General features: G+C 39.6%; 2 protein-coding genes across 4 annotated transcripts; one reads left to right on the top strand and one right to left on the bottom strand.

Annotated features, from left to right (window-relative positions):
* The first annotated feature begins 1,038 nt into the window (after nt 1–1,038).
* On the top strand, nt 1,039–15,475 carry cltb (clathrin, light chain B). Of its 3 annotated transcripts, XM_061901959.1 has the most exons (7): nt 1,039–1,179; nt 1,292–1,485; nt 3,147–3,193; nt 5,130–5,247; nt 6,111–6,222; nt 12,084–12,104; nt 14,584–15,475. In XM_061901959.1, exons 2-7 carry the CDS (start codon nt 1,323–1,325, stop codon nt 14,753–14,755), a joined length of 633 nt encoding a protein of 210 aa, XP_061757943.1. In that variant the 5' UTR covers nt 1,039–1,179; nt 1,292–1,322; the 3' UTR covers nt 14,756–15,475. The 3 variants fall into 3 exon arrangements, with proteins under 3 accessions (XP_061757943.1, XP_061757942.1, XP_061757944.1); XM_061901958.1 differs by having other exon boundaries at nt 1,089–1,485; XM_061901960.1 differs by lacking the exon at nt 12,084–12,104 and having other exon boundaries at nt 1,098–1,485.
* A 113-nt stretch (nt 15,476–15,588) lies between these two features.
* higd2a (HIG1 hypoxia inducible domain family, member 2A) lies at nt 15,589–22,544 on the bottom strand. The gene is made up of 2 exons (XM_061901961.1): nt 22,312–22,544; nt 15,589–16,052 (listed from the first exon to the last, which is right to left on the bottom strand). The coding sequence occupies exons 1-2, from the start codon at nt 22,499–22,501 to the stop codon at nt 15,886–15,888; spliced, it is 357 nt and encodes a 118-aa protein (XP_061757945.1). The 5' UTR covers nt 22,502–22,544; the 3' UTR covers nt 15,589–15,885.
* Between the last annotated feature and the right edge of the window lie 17 nt (nt 22,545–22,561).

The following is a 22,561-nucleotide window of genomic DNA, read 5'->3' as shown; positions in this document are numbered from 1 at the left end:
CCTGCGATGAGGTGGTGACGTGTCCAGGGTGTAATCGCCTTCCGCCCGATTGTAGCTGAGATAGGCTCCAGCACCCCCTGCAACCCCGAAGGGAATAAAAAAAAAAAAAACTTAGATTTATATCGCGCTTTTCTAAACACTCAAAGCGCTCACAGAGAAGTGGGACCCAACATCTGATGTTTCCATCCCCATGCTTCACAGTAGGTATGGTGATCTTGGGATGCAACTCAGTATTCTTCTTCCTCCAAACACGACAAGTTGAGTTTATACCAAAATGGATAAATGGACGATACAGCAGAGGATTGGGAGAATGTCATGTGGTCAGATAAAACCAAAATAGAATTTTTTGGTATCAACTCAACTCGTCGTATTTGGAGGAAGAAGAATACTGAGTTGCATCCCAAGAACACCACACCTACTGTGAAGCATGGGGGTGGAAACATCATGCTTTGGGGCTGTTTTTCTGCTAAGGGGACAGGACGATTGATCCGTGTTAAGGAAAGAATGAATGGGGCCATGTATCGTGAGATTTTGGGCCAAATCCTCCTTCCATCAGTGAGAGCTTTGAATTGTTGACAAAATACTTATTTTCCACCATAATTTACAAATAAATTCTTTAAAATTCCTACAATGTGAATTCCTGGATTTTTTTTCACATTCTGTCTCTCACAGTTGAAGTGTACCTATGATGAAAATTACAGACCTCTGTCATCATTTTAAGTGGGAGAACTTGCACAGTCGGTGGCTGACTAAACTTATATATATATGTATATATATATATATATATATATATATATATATATATATATATATATATATATATATATATGTAGGTGTGGGAAAAAATCACAAGACTACTTTGACTATTGTGATTTTTTCCCACACCTACATATTGCGCTCTACCACGGTATCGAGCACTATTCTCCGGATAATCCAATCAAGACATATATATATATATATATATATATATATATAGACACACACACACGAAAAAACATGTTTTAGAGTAAAGAACAAAGTGGCCAGCAGATGACGCCAAAAAGCAAGAAGTACTAGCAGCCTTTGGTGTGACTGCTGGCCGCTTCCTTCGTCGATGATGAATCAAGTACACAAATCATGAATCATCAGTGAAGTCGAAGCCATTATCAAGGGCCAATTTGACAACTCCACGCTGCCCACGTTAGTCCCCCAGCAATTTCTATCATTCAACTTTTCATTCGAGAAATTGTGCGGCTGCTGACTCGTTAGCCTAATTCAACCCGCGTCTGTTCGCCTGCTCCCACACTTCTAGCGCAGTTTAACTTGTAAACACTTTGTGGAAGATGGCTGACAACGGAGTGCACCCGACGGACGACGACCCGGCCGCCGAGTTCCTGGCCCAGCAGGAGAACGAGATAGCGGGGATAGAGAACGACGCGGAAGGCTTCGAGGAGCTGAACGGAGAGGTCGGCCCGGAGAGCCCACAGCAGCCGGCGAGCAACTACGGCAAGTTTGCTGACAGCCGGGATCAACAACTACAAGCTAAGCTTAAAGCTAGGCTAGCGTTAGCTCTGTCCAAGTTTACAAATTGATTTAGCGGTCGACAAACGGCATTATAGACCACAAATGGACACTTTGAAAATATATTATACTTAGTGTGTCGAGTTAGTGTTAATATTCGCTAAAGGGCTACTTTAGCGTAACGACTTAGTATTAGCATTAGCATTAATGCTAGCTAAAAGGGAACTTTAGGAATTCCAGTTAGCATTAGCAATAATGCTAACTAAATGGCATTGTCACACTTAATGCTTTTGTAATGCTCGTCAGTGGTTATACATCTCCTAAGTTGAAGGGCTACTGAAATGAGATTTTCTTATTTAAACGGGGATAGCAGGTCCATTCTATGTGTCATACTTGATCATTTCGCGATATTGCCATATTTTTGCTGAAAGCATTTAGTAGAGAACATCCAGGATAAAGTTTGCAACTTTCAGTGCTAAGAGAAATGCCCTGCCTCTACCGGAAGTCGCAGACGATGACGTCACATGTTTGATGGCTCCTCGCGTATTCACATTGTTTTTAATGGGAGCCTCCAACAAAAAGTGCTATTCGGACCGAGAAAACGACAATTTATCCATTAATTTGAGAGGATGAACGATTCGTGTTTGAGAATATTGATAGCGATGGACTAGAAGAAAAAAAAAAACAGGATTGCATTGGGACGGATTCCGATGTTTTTAGACACATTTACTTGGTTAATAATGGGAAATCCTTATCTTTCTATTGTGTTGCTAGTGTTTTAGTGAGTTTAATAGTACCTGATAGTCAGAAGGGTTTATCCACGGGTGTCTTGACGCGCAGTGTCTCAGGAGAGTCGACGGCAGCTATGGACGGCACAATCTCAGCTTTTCTCCGGTAAGAACTGACTTTTTAACCACAATTTCTCATTGAAACTTGCTGGTTGACATGTGGTCGGGATCCATGTTCTCTTGACCGCGCTGTGATCCATAGGAAAGTTTCACCTCCAGGAATTTTAACCAAGAAATCACCTTGTGTTTGTGTGGCTAAAGGCTAAAGCTTCCCAACTCCATCTTTCTACTGTGACTTCTCCAATATTAATTGAACAAATTGCAAAATATTCAGCAACACAGATGTCCAAAAAACTGTATAATTATGCCGTTAAAGCAGAAGACATTTAGCTGTGTGTGTGCGCAGCGCTCATACTTCCTAAAAACCCGTGACGTCTTGCGTACATGTCATCATTACACGTTTCGAAGACGAAACTCCCGGGAAATTTAAAATTGTAATTTAGTAAACTAAAAAGGCCTTATTGGCATGTGTTGCAATGTTAATATTTCATCATTAATATATAAACTATCAGACTGCATGGTGGGTAGTAGTGGGTTTCAGTAGGCCTTTAATGAAGGTGGTCAGTCAAGGGAATTACTCTAGTAGTAGTAGTACTAGTACCCACAACCCGGAAGTCTGGTCTTTCAACGGGGCAGATAACATCAACAGGCCAAACAGGTGCTGCAACATTTTTGCATGACTTACAGTATGCACAGTGCAGCTTTGCAAACCATACCAGTGAACAAAAAAATCACAGTGGAGTGTCAAGTGTAACCCTAAAAGCATATTTTAACATATTTGTTTTGTAATGATGCTAGATCCTTTTGCAGAGGAGCCCGCCACAGTGAACGGGGATCTCTTTCAGGTGAGTTGATTGATTGATTGAAACTTTTATTTGTAGATTGCACAGTTCAGTACATATTCCGTAAAATTGACCACTAAATGGTAACACCCGAATAAGTTTTTAAACTTGTTCAAAGGCCTACTGAAATTACATTTTCTTATTTATTCTGTGTGTCATACTTGATCATTTCTCAATATTGCCATATTTTTGCTGAAAGGATTTAGTAGAGAACATCGACGATAAAGTTTGCAACTTTTGGTCGTTAATAAAAAAGCCTTGCCTGTACCGGAAGTAGAAGCCGATGTGCGCGTGACTTCACCAGTGTGAGGGCTCCTCACTTCCGCACATTGATTACAATCATGGACACTAGCAGCGCAAGCGATTCTGACCGAGAAAGCGACAATTTCCCCATTAATTGGAGCGAGGATGAAATATTCGTGGATGAGGATAGTGAGAGTGAAGGACTAGAAGAAAAAAAAAAAAAGAAGAGGGCAGTGGGAGCGATTCAGATGTTATTAGACACATTTACAAGGGTAATTCTGGAAAAACCTTTTTCTGTTTATTGTGTTACTAGTGTTTTAGTGAGATTATATGGTCGTACCTGAAAGTCGGAGGGGTGTGGTGACCACTGGTGTCTCTGAGTGAAGCCATGGAGGACCCAAGAAAGTTGCAGCTGCCTCTTTGACAGCTGCTCCAGGAGGACCCAAGCTCCGCTCATGTCTCCAGTAAGAGCCGACTTATTACCAAAATTTTCTCACCGAAACCTGGTGGTTGACATGTGGTAGAGAAACATGTTCGCTCTGTTCCATATTAAAGCTTCACAACAAACAAAGAAACACCGGCTGTGTTTGTGTTGCTACAGCCGGCCGAAATACACCGCTTTCAACCAAATGCATTCTTCTTTGTAGTATCCGTTATTAATTGAACAAATTGCAAAAGATTCAGCAACACAGATGTCCAAAATACTGTCTAATTATGCGATTAAATCGTACGACTTTTAGCCGTGAGTGGTGCTGGGATTAAATGGCCGCTGCAACCAATAACGTCAACATAAGCGTCATCGTTCCGCGACATTTTCAACTGGACACTTCGCGCGAAATTTAAAATTGCAATTTAGTAAACTAAAAAGGCCGTATTGGCATTTGTTGCAATGTTAAGGTTTCATCATTGATATATAAACTATCAAACTGCGTGGTCGGTAGTAGTGGGTTTCAGTAGGCCTTTAAGTCGGGGTCCACGTTAATCAATTCATGGTACAAATATATACTATCAGCATAATGCAGTCATCACACAATATAATCATCATAGTATATACATTGAATTATTTACAATCCGCGGGGTGGGTTGAGCTTTGGTTGATATCAGTACTTCAGTCATCAACAATTGCATCAACAGAGAAATGGACATAGAAACAGTGTAGGTCTGACTTAGTAGGATATGTACAGCGAGCAGAGAACATAGTGAGTTCAGATAGCATACGAACAAGTATATACATTTGAAATACATTTGATTATTTACATTAGGTTATTTACAATCCGGGGCGATGGGATGTAAATGGAGGAGGATATTAGTAAAGGGTTGAAGTTGCCTGGAGGTATTGTTTTAAAAGCGGTAAAGAATCTTGTTCTTTGGTTGACCTTTTTGATTACCTTGGTTGCAATTTTATCACAGGATAGATTGGCCTCTAGAATGGAACTTAGGTATGGTGATCTCATCTTTCCTTGTGATAACAATGTCACCACTTTTATAGTGAAGTCACTGACTTTCTTAAGGTTTATATGGGACCCAAATAGGATGGATTCCGTTTTACCTAAGTGTATGGCTAGCTTGTTGTCAGCGAGCCAAACGTCATCAATGCAATGGCTCTGTGATGAAGTCTCAGTCTGAACTCTGCATCCGTCTGATCTGAGAGTTGACCACTTTTATAACCGAGTCAGGGTTTCTCTCCTCCGAAAAGGAGTCCAATGGCCCCACGGATAACTATGCAGCCATCGCGCAAGTCGATATTCAGAGGCAAGAGCCGGAAAGTCTGCGCAAGTGGAGGGAGGAGCAGAAGGAACGCCTTGAGGCGTTAGGTGAGTATGTATATTTGACCTCAAAATAGGGCTGGGCAATATGGCCTTTTTTTAATATCTCGATATTTTTAGGCCATATCGCGATACACGATATATATCTCCATATTTTGCCTTAGCCTTGAATGAACACTTGATGCATATAATCACAGCAGTATGATGATTCTATGTGTCTACATTGAACCATTCTTCTTCATACTGCATTAATATATACTCATTTTAAACTTTAATGCAGAGAAGGAAATCACAACTAAGTAAACTGACCAAAACTGTCTTCATTAAACAGTTATTAGCGGGTGACTTTTCAAATGATACTACATATTAGCAGTAATGCTACTTCTGGTAGCAACGCTTGTGCCCCACGCTCTACAAATTAAAGTTGTCTATTCGACATCTTCCCGCTTGAAGCCGACCCACCGCCAGACGATGGACCCCTTCTTTTTTTCTTGGGAATTAATTCTTCCTTCATTTGTTACCAGATTGTCACCTTCTTTCTCTCGTATTACCACTCGCACGGCTTCGCTATCATCACAGCTAACGTTACCCATGCTGCTACCTCTCTGCTTGGGGAGGGCGTGTGACGTTGCATGCGTGACGTATGTAAGAAGGTGCGCTTGTTTTAAGTCTCTGTGAGAAGGAGAGAGAAGAAAGAGGGAGAGAAGCATGCAGTTTAATGCACGCATCTAAAAGCAACTGTGTGAGAAGGTATACTCGAATATCACGATATAATCATTTTCTATATCGCACAGAGACAAACCCGCGATATATTGTGTATATGGAAATATCGCCCAGCCCTACCTCAAATACAAGACGTGTGGCATAATTTAATTGTGTACCAAGTGGTGAATGTGTTTTCTACTGACAAGACTCGGCATCCAAGGCAGCCGAGGCTGAGTTGAGAGAGAAGGCCAAAAAGGAGCTGGAAGAATGGCATGTACACCAGAGTGAGCAGATGGAGAAGAACAAGGCCAACAACAGGTCAGTGTCCTGTCATGTAGATGACACTTTTAAGCCCCACATCAATTTCGTTCCGCAATAATGGTAAAGAGATCCCCAATTCAATCAAGCTTTATTGGAGACTCCAACGTCCAAGTAGACATACAATTACAAACAGTATATAAAACAAACAAAATACAGTATTAAAAGCATTATCACATACTAGAGATGTCCGATAATGGCTTTTTTGCGGATATTGTCCAACTCTTAATTACAGATTCCGATATCAACCGACACCGATATATACAGTCGTGGAGAAAACACATTATTATGCCTAATTTTGTTGTGATGCCCCGCTGGATGCATTAAACAATGAAACAAGTTTTTCCAAAATAAATCAACTCAAGTTTTGGGAAAAAATGCCAAAATGCACTGTTTTTAATACGGCTCAACACAGCCACTTGGAATTTGGGACATGCTCTCCCTGAGAGAACATTGGGAGGTGGGGTTGAGGTGGGGGGGCATATTGTAGCATCCCAGAAGAGTTAGAACTGCAAGGGGTTCTGGGTATGTGTTCTGTTGTGTTTATGTTGTTACGGTGCGGATGTTCTCCCAAAATGTGTTTGTCCTTCTTGTTTGGTGTGGGTTCACAGTGTGGCGCATATTTGTAACAGTGTTAAAGTTTTTTATACGGCCACCCTCAGTGTGACCTGTATGGCTGTTGAACAAGTATGCGATGCATTCACTTGTGTGTGCGAAAAGCCGTAGATATTATGTCATTGGGCTGGCACATAAAGGCAGTGCTTTTTAAGGTTTATTGGGCGTGTACCACTCTGTACAGCGGAGTTTTTAAAATTCATACATTTTACTTTTTGAAAGCTATACCGATAATTTCCGATATTAAATTTTAAAGCATTTATCGGCAGATAATATCGGCAGTCTAATATTATGTATCACATCTCTATCACATATTATTAAAAACAGTGCTTGTGCATAGTCAGTAAAAGGTATCTAATAAATAAAAGCAGCAATGATGATAATATATTAATACTTTAAAAATATGTCTACACATTCTATAAAAGGCAGCGATACTAGTGTTTCCATATATACGATTGGCACCTACCAGAACTACACCTAGGATTGGTTATTAATGCAATATCCCATCAAAGTGAGAAACGATCAAAATACACCATGTAGACAAACATATTTAGACACTTTGCACGTAAAGAGAGTAAATGAACAGAAATTATCAATATGCGCTTTATTTGTTTACACCAATGAATGCATTCAAACAGCGTCACAGGACTTTACAGCACAACGCGTAAAACTGTCATGACTCCACAATTCCACAGCCTTAGGCTACAATTAACTGTCTTTGTCATCATTGTGCAGACCTGGGTAAAATACGGCCTGTTATGATTCTCAATCCGGCCGTTCTACATAATTTTTTTAGACCTCTAAGTTTAAAACTGTTGCCGCCATTATGATGTGCAGTGCTGTTTTTAAATGGCCATAAGTCTTGAACTGTAGAAAGTATTTCAATGGTTGGAATCTGCGCTTTTGTGTGTTATACGAGATATTACTGTAATCTACTGTACGTCACAGCAGCTCAGACGAAGAACAAAGTAGAGCAGGCAGGATTTGTTTTCAGAGCAGCCAGCCCGAAATGCATGTCAGGAACAGATGCGGAAGCAGATTTTTTATATATTGTACATACATATTATAGGTGTTTATTACCCTTTGCATTCATATTTTGCCATTTGTTACATTTTTATTGTGTTTTGCTTCATCTCTATCAAGGAGCGATGATCATATGTTGTTAATATTCAGTGTTTTATTGTTCACTGCCTTTATTTTAACATACCTTTGAGTGTCCCATTCAGTAAAAAACTGTAAAATTCCATTCAGATTTTTTAAGGTGATCTGTCATAACTTTATTTAGAATTCTATCGGACATTGTTTATTTTTCTTATTAGTGTTCATGGAAAAAAAGGAACCCGAACACACATACTGTAGTGCAGATTTTACCGCTAAATATGTATATATAATTTATACACACATTGGTCTCCTAGACACATTTTTTCTCTCTTTCTGGCCCCGGGTTAAAATATTTGCCCATTTCTGCCACAGTAAGTTATTTTGCACAAAAAGCCCAGAGACTAAGTCACCAACATGTGGGATTCTTAGTGTGGGCAGCAATTTACTTAAGGACTCATTTTTGTCTAAAACCGTGGCATACAAAATCAATGTACCACTGTAATCGCACAACTAATATTTGTGTTACCTTTTTTAGCTACATGACAGTGGTACCTTGGCTAACAAGTTTAATTTTTTCTGTGACAAAGCTCGTAACCCAAAAGACTTGTAGCTTAAATCAGTGTTGCCTTTTAAAATCAATTGAAATCAAATCATTCTATTGTGGACCACTATTTTAATTTGTAACATCCATTTTAAGAAGAAAAACTAACTTGTAGATAACACACAAATCAAACACAACACAGTAGAAAGTACGATAAACAACTACATTAGTTTTATGAAGTAATGTAAAATTAAAGTAGAGCATTTACTTTGCGGAGTTAAATTGTACAGTATATCTTGCGAGCTGCTTCTGCATCAAACAGACCATCAACTGCTTCTCCATATTTTCATTGATAAATGCCCGCAATTTAGGAATCATTGTAATGATTTAGGCTCTCATTATCGTAGCTGCTACTTCAGTGTGGTGCACGTTGTAGCATGCTAAGCTCATACTACTTCAGCAAGTCAACTACATCCACGCCTCGGTGTTTCAATGTTTTATGTTTTTAGTTCAATGAATATCATCCGCTTCTTCTTCTCAACAGTGTCTTTCACAATTACATTCTTCTTTCGTAGTATGAGCTTAGCATGCTTCCCTCACCTCCCAGGGAGTGATAAAGGGTGATGGGTCAAAGGCAGAGAATAATTTCGCCACATCTAGTATGTGTGTGACAATCATTGGTACTTTAACTTTTAACTTAACTTTATGGTTGGAAAAACGTTATGTTTCGCTAGCTATTAACTAATGCTATCGATTAAGACACCAAATGTTTTGGTCGGATCTTGCAGGGTACAATGTGACTTTTACCATGGGAGATGTTCATGACCCAAATTTTTGCTTGCTTGCTTCCTAAAGCAGCAGACTACTGCCTGTCTCTTTGGCAGTCGCGGATGGTGGTGGTGAGGTAGGGGTGCAGGGTGTAGCCTATCCCAAAGTCATGTATAAAGAGAGTATAGCCAACTAAAGAACAGTTGCCATGACAGCTACCAAGGACATGCAATTGTTATTTTTTGTGATGAAATAAAATAAAATATGTCTTTTTATATAGTTCCAAACATACTCCAGCTCATGAACTTACAATGAAACATGCTTTTATTTTGTGAAAGTATCATTTTGCATCAGTATTTGACGCACTCAGCTGCTTCATGACTAGCAGGCACTCTAAAACGCACCCGACGGCGCAATGAACATAAAAAAGATACACAGAACAACCAAAAAAATACCTTACCTTTTTTTGCCAAAAATCTTCATTAGCTTTGGACCAACAATCACAGATAAATTCTGACTTTTGTGTGAAGTATGTCAACTGTAGTGGGTCCCTCCATTGAATTTGTAATCACTGTGTGGGTCACTCAATATGTATTATTCTAACTGATCTTTCTTTTTTTGTAACATGCTAAGTAAATAAGTGTACTTTTGTAACTATTTCCTCATATTTTTGCGCAATAACTCAGACATAACACTTGCGAAAAACTGAGTGTTTTTTGCTCCAGATCATATTTAGCTTTATTCCTTATTGATGTATTTCTTGCCACCTTAAGTTGTATATTTTTATTGAGATTTCCAGTTAATTTTGTCATCCATTATCTCACACTTAAAATGTTGTTTCTCTTACTCATTCATTTGTGTTTGACCTTCTCTTTTACTGCTACCAAATTGCATTCTTAGTTTTACTGAGATTCAAAGATGGTTTGAAAAAAACAGACTCTCTTAAATGTAATAATTTAATGTGTTATTTGTATTAGCTTTTGTGAGATCAGTCCTGAACAAAACGTAGACGTTATGTTGTGTATTTACCTCTTACAAGGCGCTGTAATCGTGGCCCTCTAGTGTTGATGGTGAACCTTCACTTGTCATACTTGTCTTCTTTCCAGGTTGTGGGTAAAGCAATGTAAAAGCTTTTCACAATTCTCGTGGGTTGAGCTGACCCTTTGCTGCACAGCTTGGCTTTTATACACACCGGAAAATTAATGAGGAAACGCTGCAGACACATAGCTTCAGCCTAAAGTTAGTAGCAGTCATGGCACCCTCACCAATCATTAAGGAGCACCTGAAACCAGGCTGGCCATACTTTCTTTATGCGCGTCACTGGCCTAGCCCAGCCGCACTCGGTTGGAAGGCACGGTACACCCTGGACATCTCATTGCTGGATAATTGATATATTGTAGGGCTGATTTGATAAGTAATATATATATATAATGTATGTATATGTGTATATATATATATATATATATGTGTTTGTGTGTGTGGGGAAAAATCACAAGACTACTTCATCTCTACAGAACTGTTTCATGATGATCTCATCAGGAGATGATCTCCTGATGATTGACGGAACCCCTCATGAAACAGTTCTGTAGAGATGAAGTAGTCTTGTGATTTTTCCCGCACATACATATTGCGCTCTACCACGGTATCGAGCACTATTCTCTGGATAATCCAATCAAGATATATATATGTACATAACTGTAATTATATTTGACATTTCTATGTCCCAAATTCTGGCCATTTCATCATATATTTGATTGTTTTAAAGCATCTGAGTGTTTTTGCAAAGCACTACATTCACGGCAACACATTAACTGTAATACTGTATGAAATTATGCAAGTAGCGCTTTTATTATGAAAAACCCATACATTACTTGGTCATAATAGCAGTATCGGTAAATAATTACCTCTCTGACAGTGTACGACAAACCTATTCAACTAGCGGGAATGACACCATACCGGTCCTCGGATTCAGTTTGATATTTAGGAAACAAACATTTTCACGGCAAATTCCTGTCAGATCCTTGCATTGATATTTTAACCCTGCTAGCAAGCAGAACACTGAGGTCCAAACTTGTGATTTACGTAACTGAGACATTCCTCTCCTTTTTCGCAGTTACACTTTTTTTTTCATAATTGGATTTATGTAACTAAGTTGATTAGTCTGTAGTCATTTGTTCAATGCCTTTAGTTATACTACTAGTGTGCCTCAAGGTTCCATTTTAGGTCCTCTCTTGTTCATCATTTGGGTTATTCAACTATAAGACTCATTTTTGCTGAAGGTCCTTAAAAGCAGCAGAGCTTTTCTGTAACCGACAAAATAGACCAAATTCAAATGTCTAGTGTACAGGAAGCTGTTTCTCAGTAATATACAAAATAAGACTAGAAGTGAAAAAAGAAGTCTGCCCTCCAGGTCCTTAGCTTACTGGAAATGTGGCCCCCAGAACAATTTAGCTGAATATTCCTGTTGTATGTCATAGCCAAGTAGTATATATCACAAACTCACATCTAATAGAAAAAATACATTTTGTTAGCAAGTAAAAAAATATATATATAATTATTGTACTTATCAAAAATTTTATAAAAAATACAATTCTGGAAATATATAAATAGTGTTTAAGAATGTTGAGAGTTAAATACAAAATAGACTTAATCATTTATTTTGTCATCTCAAAGCATGTTTGTGCTTTATTTTTTATTGTAGCATGGGGTTGTTTATATGTCCTATTTTTTATGCTTATGTTTTTATTTTATTATAGTATAGTGTTGTGTATTCTTCCTGTTGTGTTCCACTTGTCTTTGAAAAGCTAATATGTCCTTCTTCCACACTTTCCTACAGACTCTGCCCAAGTCTGACACGGTATCACTTTGCACTTTAGCTTTTATTAACACTCTTTCTCACAGCACTGATAAATTGTCCTAATATTCACCAGAAGATATTCCATCTTCTCATTCTCAGTCATTTTGTTTACTAACAATGCTTTCTGAAATTCTAACGTGTGCTTGCCTGTTTAACACTGACACTCTTCTTTTATCTTCTTCCTTTCCCTGCTTACTTGGCTTTGGCTGCCGACTAGGATTGCTGATAAGGCGTTCTACAAACAGCCCAGTGCTGATCTTGTAGGCTTTGTGTAGGTTTAGAACTAATTTTTAATGTTGGATGCCTTGCCTGCACTCCCTTTTTAGTCGTTTCACCAGCCGCATGCCCTTCTCTAAAAGTGGAAGGCCGCCTTTGATCATCATATTTGTGACAACTGGTTATGTATTGTCGTGTGCGTAGACCATTGATTCTCTAACTATGGTAGGAGTACCACTGATACTCCATCTAGTGCTACTTAGGAACAGCCAATTTAGAAACATAGTACACTAGTGTTTCCCACAGTATTGCGATCTATTGGAGTCATTGGTTGTCATTGTCTAATTTTGCATCGTTGGCCATGGCGCATGTGCATGTCATTTTTAAAACGCTATACTCTACTGTCCATGCAGTTACACCCAAAAGTATTCGTACCCCTGACAAATTTTGACATACATTTTTTGTTTAAATGGAAGTAAAAGCTGGTGAATATTTTTTCACAATTATGTCTTCAGTATTATGTCTTATCTTCTGGGAGTCATTCTTATTCAAGAAAAAACTTGCTGGTTGACTAAAACAAAAACTATTACCCTGTGATGTATTCTTTGTGTCGGTGTGCAAATCCTAAAATAGTGTTTTTGTTATATTCCTTTTACAAGTGCAATTACTTTGTGTGCATAAGTGACAAAAGGGGCTTTACTAGTAATTTTTTTTTGTATTTGATGAGTTGTAATTGTATGTCAAATCTGCTCCACAACCACATAATTCTCCAAATGTGGAAACGATTAGGTCAATTCTATCCTAAATTTTCCATGGGTATGAATACTTTTGAGCTTGACTGTATATAGCATACTTTTATACTGTACATTTAAATACAAATGTTACTTGCATCAGTATTTCCGTCATTTTTTCCACCAGTTTTGCCTTATTTTTTTTTCTACTTTTTATTTATTTCCGGAATGCCTTGGGCCACACCTCAGACACCCCTGGCATACAAATGTAATATTGTTGGGCCACTACTTACAGTGGGGCAAAAAAGTACCACCGACTGTGCAAGTTCTCCCACTTAAAATGACGACAGAGGTCTGTAATTTTCATCATATGTACACTTCAACTGTGAGAGACAGAATGTGAAAAAAAAATCCAGGAATTCACATTGTAGGATTTTTAAAGAATTTATTTGCAAATTATGGTGGAAAATAAGTATTTGGTCAAGAATTCAAAGCTCTCACTGATGGAAGGAGGTTTTGGCTCAAAATCTCACGATACATGGCCCCATTCATTCTTTCCTTAACACGGATCAATGGTCCTGTCCCCTTAGCAGAAAAACAGCCCCAAAGCATGATGTTTCCACCCCTGTGCTTCACAGTAGGTGTGGTGTTCTTGGGATGCAACTCAGGATTCTTCTTCCTCCAAACACGACGAGTTGAGTTTATACCAAAATGGATACATGGATGATACAGCAGAGGATTGGGAGAATGTCATGTGGTCAGATGAAACCAAAATAGAACTTTTTGGTATAAACTCAACTCGTCGTGTTTGGAGGAAGAAGAATACTGAGTTGCATCCCAAGAACACCACACATACTGTGAAGCATGGGGGTGGAAACATCATGCTTTGGGGCTGTTTTTCTGCTAAGGGGACAGGACGATTGATCCGTGTTAAGGAAATAATGAATGGGGCCATGTATCGTGAGATTTTGAGCCAAAACCTCCTTCCATCAGTGAGCGCTTTGAATGGTTGACCAAATACTTATTTTCCACCATAATTTACAAATAAACTCTTTAACAATCCTACAATGTGAATTCCTGGATTTTTTTTCACATTTTGTCTCTCACAGTTGAAGTGTACCTATGATGAAAATTACAGACCTCTGTCATCATTTTAAGTGGGAGAACTTGCACAATCGGTGGCTGACTAAATACTTTTATGCCCCACTGTATAAATGCATGGGAAACACTTTATACATTTAAATACTTATTCATGAACCAAAGATGAGCTGATAGTCAAGTATAATCCAACTATGATGCTATTCCTATTTGCAAAGTTGGAACATTTTTCCTTGTGGATCAGTAAAGTTTGTCTGAGTCTAAAGTCCAATACCTTTGAAGCGGCACATGTTTGAGAAGCATGGACTCAGACTTTACAGGATGCTGCTGAGTTCCAAGCACTGACGGGTTGAATGCATGAATGCCTTTGCACACCTGCTGTGTAAAATCCCCCGTCTAATGGCGCCTCTGGTCCTCTTTTTGCCTGCCCACAGATCGTCCGAGGAGGCCTTCCTGTCCGAGGGCGACATCGACAGTCCCGGATCGGCGTGGGAGCGAGTAGCTCACCTGTGCGACTTCAATCCAAAAACCAACAAGCAGGCGAAGGACGTCTCTCGAATGCGCTCTGTCCTCATCTCGCTCAAACAGACCCCTCTAGTCCGCTAGGTTGGAAAACTAACTTCACTTCACACTACCTTTGCCTTTTCACTTGTCGCCACACCTCACATTCCGTTGTGACCCTCTTTTCAACACACAAAAATACTCCTGATTAATATATATATATATATATATATAATCCCAATTTCCTTGATGCCTACTTTATTACAATAATCCTCACACTTGTGGGAAAATGAGACTATAATTGTATCATTACCGAAGAAAATATTGTTACTGCAAGTTGACCATTTGTTACCCTTTTTAAATTATTAATTTTTTAGGTCAATTTTAATGCATGCCTTTGCCAAGATTTTGAATGTTTCTATTTTGGTTTTCCTTAATAGCTTTTTTTTGTACGAGCATGACTTGCTTCCTGAGCACAATGCAGTGTAGATTGTAACCACTTATGCCTCTCAATAAGGTACGAACACTTAACTTAGGAATGTTGGCTGCATCCTAATTGGCAGATTTAAGGTTAACATCTTCTAGAGCTTAAAAAAATGTAGTTAATGTGGAATATTCAAACAAGCAAAAATGGCACACAAATTTTTGCTCGCAAGTCTAAATTTCCAACTAAAGAGTGTGTTTTTTAAGTCATCTATCTTTTAAAAGGTGCCAACAACTGTGCGAATTTTCATTATTTTTCACATGTTGCCTATTTGGATATAATAAAAACCGAGGAAAGTGAAAGTTTAAAGGGAATTGGTCAATAATAAAAAATGGACAGTATGTATTGTTGTATATGGTCTTTTCTATTGCTCAAAGGACCACATTTTAGTTTAAGCAGTTTTCCGATTAACTGCTTCATAGACGTTAAAGTGTAGCAAGTGACACAACAGTACTTATTAATGTGTACTGTGATTTTTTTAATAGCATAAGTATATGTAATATTTCTTCCGTATACAGTACAGTACTTGCATTACTGAAAAAGGACCTATGCATTTGGATCATCTTCCTTACATAACGTTATAAAGGAGTAGTTTGTACTCCCTATATAACATTATGTAAATCAGGTCTTAAACAATAAAGTATGTCTCCTCATCGCTGTTATATATACTCAACGCATTATTCAGTTCTTTCAAAGTCTGCTTCCAAGGTGAATGGAGGTAGGCTGAGTTGCGAGCGGTGCCGCCGTTTCTTCACTGTTTAGGTTTGAAAGCAGTCACAAAGACGCCAAGGACGATGGCGGCCACAGTGAAGCCTTGGGCGAAGATTCGTCCCCTCATCAGCATCTGGGACTGCCTGGTTTTGCCCTGATGGAACGCTCGAAGGCCAAACATCAGGGCTCCAGCTGTACCTAAACAACCTGGACAACAGTACAAATGATAATTATTCCCTTTGATTCAGTCTATCAACGCCAAAGCAACAAATTATGATTATAATACTTGGAAATATATAAATCATTGATTCTCAAACTAGTACATGTAAGATTAGTAATACTCTAAACAAGCACTTGATTTAAGTGATTTAGTTTATTTTTCTTCATTCAAACAGTGTACACTTGTTTTTTTCCCCCCCAATATTCAAACACGGTGTTGCTGTTCAGTCCGTGTGTAATGTTACAGTGGCCAAAAGTTATCAAATATACTTGTTAAATAAAACCTTTGCCTTGTTTTTAATTAATTATGCCTACTGCGCCACTGCATTTCAATGTTGGTCGTTTTGGTGTTACTTAGAAAGCAAAGTTTTTCTGAGGCGGTACTTGGTGTAAAAAGTTTGAGAACCACTGAATTAAATGTTAAAGTACCAAGGATTGTCACACACACTCTTGGTGTGGTGAAATTCCATCCATCCATCCATCCATCTTCTTCCGCTTATCCGAGGTCGGGTCGCGGGGGCAGCAGCCTAAGCAGGGAAGCCCAGACTTCCCTCTCCCCAGCCACTTCGTCTAGCTCTTCCCGGGGGATCCCGAGGCGTTCCCAGGCCAGCCGGGAGACATAGTCTTCCCAACGTGTCCTGGGTCTTTCCCGTGGCCTCCTACCGGTTGGACGTGCCCTAAACACCTCCCTCGGGAGGCGTTCGGGTGGCATCCTGACCAGATGCCCGAACCACCTCATCTGGCTCCTCTCGATGTGAAGGAGCAGCGGCTTTACTTTGAGTTCCTCCCGGATGGCAGAGCTTCTCACCCTATCTCTAAGGGAGAGCCCCGCCACACGGCGGAGGAAACTCATTTCGGCCGCTTGTACCCGTGATCTTATCCTTTCGGTCATGACCCAAAGCTCATGACCATAGGTGAGGATGGGAACGTGGATCGACCAGTAAATTGAGAGCTTTGCCTTCCGGCTCAGCTCCTTCTTCACCACAACGGATCGATACAACGTCCCCATTACTGAAGATGCCGCACCGATCCGCCTGTCGATCTCACGATCCACTCTTCCCTCACTCGTGAACAAGACTCCTAGGTACTTGAACTCCTCCACTTGGGGCAGGGTCTCCTCCCCAACCCGGAGATGGCACTCCACCCTTTTCCGGGAGAGAACCATGGACTCGGATTTGGAGGTGCTGATTCTCATTCCGGCCGCTTCACACTCGGCTGCGAACCGATCCAGTGAGAGCTGAAGATCCCGGTCAGATGAAGCCATCAGGACCACATCATCTGCAAAAAGCAGAGACCTAATCCCGCGGTTACCAAACCGGAACCCCTCAATGCCTTGACTGCGCCTAGAAATTCTGTGTGGTGAAATTATTCTCTGCATTTGACCCATCACCTTTGATCACCCCTTGGGATGTGAGGGGAGCAGTGAGCAGCAGAGGTCCCGCGCCCAGGAATCATTTTTGGTGATTTAACCCCCAATTCCAACCCTTGATGCTAAGTGCCAAGAAGGAAATGAATGGGTCCCATTTTTATAGTCTTTGGTATGACTCGGCCAGGGTTTGAACTCACAACCTACCGATCTCAGGGCGGACACTCTAACCAAAACTAACTAAAAAATTAATGTATAGCTTTTTTGTGTGTATGTTGATGCTATGTTTACAATCTGATAATCAGTCAGTGCTAAATGTGAATATTTGTACTCACCACTGTATTTGGTTCAAGAGCGTACATTATAATACAGATCTGGGCAAATTAAGGCCCGGGGGCCACATGTGGCTCGTTGAGCTTTTCATTCTGGCCTGCCGGACATTCCCAAATCATTTTTTTAGATGTTTAAGATGCAAAGTGTAGCTGCCATCATGATGTGCAGTCATGTTTTCTAATGACCGTAAGTCTTCAACTATACAAAGTATTTCAATGGTTGGAATCTGCGCTTATGGATGATACACCAGTTACTATGGTAATGTACTTAGTTACTATGGTCATGTAATTAGTTACTATGGTCATGTAAGTCACAGCAGCTCAGACGAGGCACCAAGCAGTGTGGGTGTGGAGCGTTTCCACGGAGGCGGAAGGAGATTTTCACAAGAAAGTTCTAAAGCTTAGTGATGTGTCAGATATATCAAATTGTAGGTGGGTTTATTTTGTACCCTTTGTGTTCATATTTAACCGTTTGTTGTTTTTTTGTTGCGTTTCACTTGATTGTAAAATGTGTCGATCGAAAAGATGTGACGTTCAAATTTTGTCAATATTCAGTGTTTTATCCTTCATAGAAAAAATGTAAAATTCCATTGTTTATTAAAGGCCCACTGAAATGAGATTTTCTTACTTAAACGGGGATAGCAGGTCCATTCTATGTGTCATACTTGATCATTTCGCGATATTGCCATATTTTTGCTGAAAGGATTTAGTAGAGAACATCCACGATAAAGTTCGCAACTTTTGGTCGCTAATAAAAAAGCCTTGCCTGTACCGGAAGTAGCAGACGATGCATGCGTGACGTCACGAGTTGTAGGGCTCCTCACATTGTTTATAATCATAGCCAACAGCAGCAAGTGCGATTCGGACCGAGAAAGCGACGAGTTCCCCATTAATTTGAGCGAGGATGAAAGATTCGTGGATGAGAAAAGTTGGAGTGAAGCACAAAAAAAAAAAAGAAAAGGCGACGGCTCCAGGCGACAGCAGTGTGAGCGATTCAGATGTTATTAAACACATTTACTAGGATAATTCTGGAAAATACCTTATGTTAATAGTGTTTTAGTGAGATTATAAAGTCATACAAGAAAGTCGGAGGGCTGCGGTGAACGCCAGTGTCTCTGAGAGAAGCCAAGATCACAGCTGCCTTTTTGACAGCTACAGGTCGCATAATCCACTAGAGCCGACTTAATATCACAATTTTCCCATCCAAAAACTGGCTGGTTGACGTAAAGAAACATGTTCCCTTGACCGCTCTGTGTTAAAGCTTCACAACAAACAAAGAAACACCGGCTGTGTTTCGGTACTAAAAGGCAGCTGCAATCCACCGCTTTCCACCAACAGCATTCTTCTTTATAGTCTCCATTATTAATTGAACAAATTGCAAAAGATTCAGCAACACAATGTCCAAAATACTGTGTAATTATGCGATGAAAAGACACGACTTTTATTCATAAGTGGTGCTGGGCTAATATGTCCGCTACAACCCGAGACGTCACAAACACGCGTCATCATTCCGCGACGTTTTCAACAAGAAACTCTGCGGGAAATTTAAAATTGTAATTTAGTAAACTAAAAAGGCCGTATTGGCATGTGTTGCAATGTTAATATTTCATCATTGATATATAAACTATCAGACTGCGTGGTCGGTAGTAGTGGGTTTCAGTAGGCCTTTAATGCGGTCTGTGATAATGTTTTAGCATTCAATCAGAAATTATTGTGAGGTTTTGTATTAGTGTTCATAAAAATAGATATAACCGCCCCCAGACACATTTTTTTCTATAAATGTGGCCCACGAGTCTAAATAATTGCCCATCAAACAAAGCAACACTGCCCTCTAGTGGCATTGAGCAGTAGGGGACATCACATGAGTGCAATTTCAGTGCCACCACTTAATTATATTTCAATTGGATTTTTTGAATGCACTTTATTTAAGAGGCTTTTGAAGGTTTACAAAGAGTAACAATGTTGTGAATGATCATTGTTAATCAGTAACAAAAATCACATGGGACTGGAATTAAGATAATTTATCATAAGTAATAGAAAGGTAGATGGCATTAACACATACTTGCCAACCCTCCCGGAAAATATACCAAAATGGATACATGGATGATATAGCAGAGGATTGGGAGAATGTCATGTGGTCAGATGAAACCAAAATATAATTTTTTGTGGGGCAAAAAAAGTATTTAGTCAGCCACCGATTGTGCAAGTTCTCCCACTTAAAATGATGACAGAGGTCTGTAATTTTCATCATAGGTACACTTCAACTGTGAGAGACAGAATGTGAAAAAAAAATCCTGGAATTCACATTGTAGGAATTATAAAGAATTTATTTGTAAATTATGGTGGAAAATAAGTATTTGGTCAACCATTCAAAGCTCTCACTGATGGAAGGAGGTTTTGGCTCAAAATCTCACGATACATGGCCCCATTCATTCTTTCCTTAACACGGATCAATCGTCCTGTCCCCTTAGCAGAAAAACAGCCCCAAAGCATGATGTGTCCACCCCCATGCTTCACAGTAGGTGTGGTGTTCTTGGGATGCAACTCAGTATTCTTCTTCCTCCAAACATGACGAGTTGAGTTTATACCAAAATGGATACATGGATGATACAGCAGAGGATTGGGAGAATGTCATGTGGTCAGATGAAACCAAAATAGAACTTTTTGGTATAAACTCAACTTGTCGTGTTTGGAGGAAGAAGAATACTGAGTTGCATCCCAAGAACACCACACCTACTATGAAGCATGGGGGTGGAAACATCATGCTTTGGGGCTGTTTTTCTGCTAAGGGGACAGGATTGATCCGTGTTAAGGAAAGAATGAATGGCATGTATTGTGATATTTTGAGCCAAAACCTCCTTCCATTAGTGAGAGCTTTGAATGGTTGACCAAATACTTATTTTCCACCATAATTTACAAATATATTATTTAAAATTCCTACAATGTGAATTGCTGGATTTTTTTTCCACATTCTGTCTCTCACAGTTGAAGTGTACCTATGATGAAAATTACAGACCTCTATCATCATTTTAAGTGGGAGAACTTGCACAATCGGTGGCTGACTAAATACTTTTTTGCCCCACTGTGCGTGTATATATATATATATATAGCTAGAATTCACTGAAAGTCAAGTATTTCTTATATATATATGAAATATTTGACTTGGTGAATCTAGCTGTAAATATACCAGCCCCCCCCCCGAAGTCAGAGGTCTCAAGGTTGGCAAGTATGGCCCCCACACACATTTTTTTCCTCTAAATGTGGCCCCTGAGTCAAAATACAGTGAGGCAAAAAAGTGTTTAGTCAGCCACCGATTGTGCAAGTTCTCCCACTTAAAATGATGACAGAGGTCTGTAATTTTCATCATAGGTACACTTCAACTGTGAGAGACAGAATGTGAAAAAAAAATCCAGGATTTCACATTGTAGGAATTTTAAAGAATTTACTTGTAAATTATGGTGGAAAATAAGTATTTGGTCAACCATTCAAAGCTCTCACTGATGGAAGGAGGTTTTGGCTCAAAATCTCACGACACAAGGCCCCATTCATTCTTTCCTTAACACGGATCAATCGTCCTGTCCCCTTAGCAGAAAAACAGCCCCAAAGCATGATGTGTCCACCCCCATGCTTCACAGTAGGTGTGGTGTTCTTGGGATGCAACTCAGTATTCTTCTTCCTCACGACGAGTTGAGTTTATACCAAAATGGATACATGGATGATACAGCAGAGGATTGGGAGAATGTCATGTGGTCAGATGAAACCAAAATAGAACTTTTTGGTATAAACTCAACTTGTCGTGTTTGGAGGAAGAAGAATACTGAGTTGCATCCCAAGAACACCAGACCTACTGTGAAGCATGGGGGTGGAAACAATGCTTTTGGGCTGTTTTTCTGCTAAGGGGACAGGACGATTGATCCGTGTTAAGGAAAGAATGAATGGGGCCATGTATCGTGAGATTTTAAGCCAAAACCTCCTTCCATCAGTGAGAGCTTTGAATGGTTGACCAAGTACTTATTTTCCACCATAATTTACAAATAAATTCTTTAAAATTCCTACAATGTGAATTCCTGGATTTTTTTTTCATATTCTGTCTCTCACAGTTGAAGTGTACCTATGATGAAAATTACAGACCTCTGTCATCATTTTAAGTGGGAGAACTTGCACAATCGGTGGCTGACTAAATACTTTTTTGCCCCACTGCAATTGCCCATCAAACAAAGCAACACTGCCCTCTAGTGGCATTGAGCAGTAGGGGACATCACATAAGTGCAATTTCAGTGCCACCACTTAATTATATTTCAATTTGGATGTTTTATAATACACTTTATTTAAGAGGCTTTTCAAGGTTTACAAAGCGTAACAATGTTGGGAATGATCATCGTTAATCAGTAACACGAAACCAATTGGACTGTAATTAAGATCATTTATCATAAGTAATAGAAAGGTAGATGGCATTAACAAAGCGTTAAATATTAAAAGTGTATTTAACAATGTCGCCACTTTCAGTTGAACACCATTTGTATTCCTTATTGCAGCTTGTGTAACTCACCTATGGGGACGAAAGGGTTGTCCTTTGTTTTTCGAAGAAACTTTTCTTTAAAAGTCTCCTCTTTGAGCCTCGGCAAAGGAGAGAATCCTTCAATGACGGGAGGCCGTGCCAGGTCGAAAGGAACAGACCCTGAAGACGACGACGTCGGGGTTTGTTCTCCTACAGCTGCTGTCGCTGCAGTGACCGCCATGTTTACCTTGCAGTACAACGCCGCAAACTACACTTCCGGTTGTACTTCCACTCCCTCCTT

The sequence above is a fragment of the Nerophis ophidion genome, linkage group LG05 (genome assembly GCF_033978795.1).
Source record: "Nerophis ophidion isolate RoL-2023_Sa linkage group LG05, RoL_Noph_v1.0, whole genome shotgun sequence".
Taxonomy (NCBI): Eukaryota; Metazoa; Chordata; class Actinopteri; order Syngnathiformes; family Syngnathidae; genus Nerophis; species Nerophis ophidion.
Note: the sequence above shows the minus strand (reverse complement) of the source record. Positions and strands in the feature narration are given on the sequence as shown.

Excerpts from the sequence above, each read along its gene's own strand:
- cltb (XM_061901959.1), top strand. The coding sequence starts at position 1,323 with ATGGCTGACAACGGAGTGCACCCGACGGACGACGACCCGGCCGCCGAG. Across the intron at positions 1,486-3,146 it reads GCAGCCGGCGAGCAACTACG|ATCCTTTTGCAGAGGAGCCC; the intron begins GCAAGTTTGCTG and ends TAATGATGCTAG. Across the intron at positions 6,223-12,083 it reads AAGAACAAGGCCAACAACAG|ACTCTGCCCAAGTCTGACAC; the intron begins GTCAGTGTCCTG and ends ACTTTCCTACAG.
- higd2a (XM_061901961.1), bottom strand. The coding sequence starts at position 22,501 with ATGGCGGTCACTGCAGCGACAGCAGCTGTAGGAGAACAAACCCCGACG. Across the intron at positions 16,053-22,311 it reads CAACCCTTTCGTCCCCATAG|GTTGTTTAGGTACAGCTGGA; the intron begins GTGAGTTACACA and ends ACTGTTGTCCAG.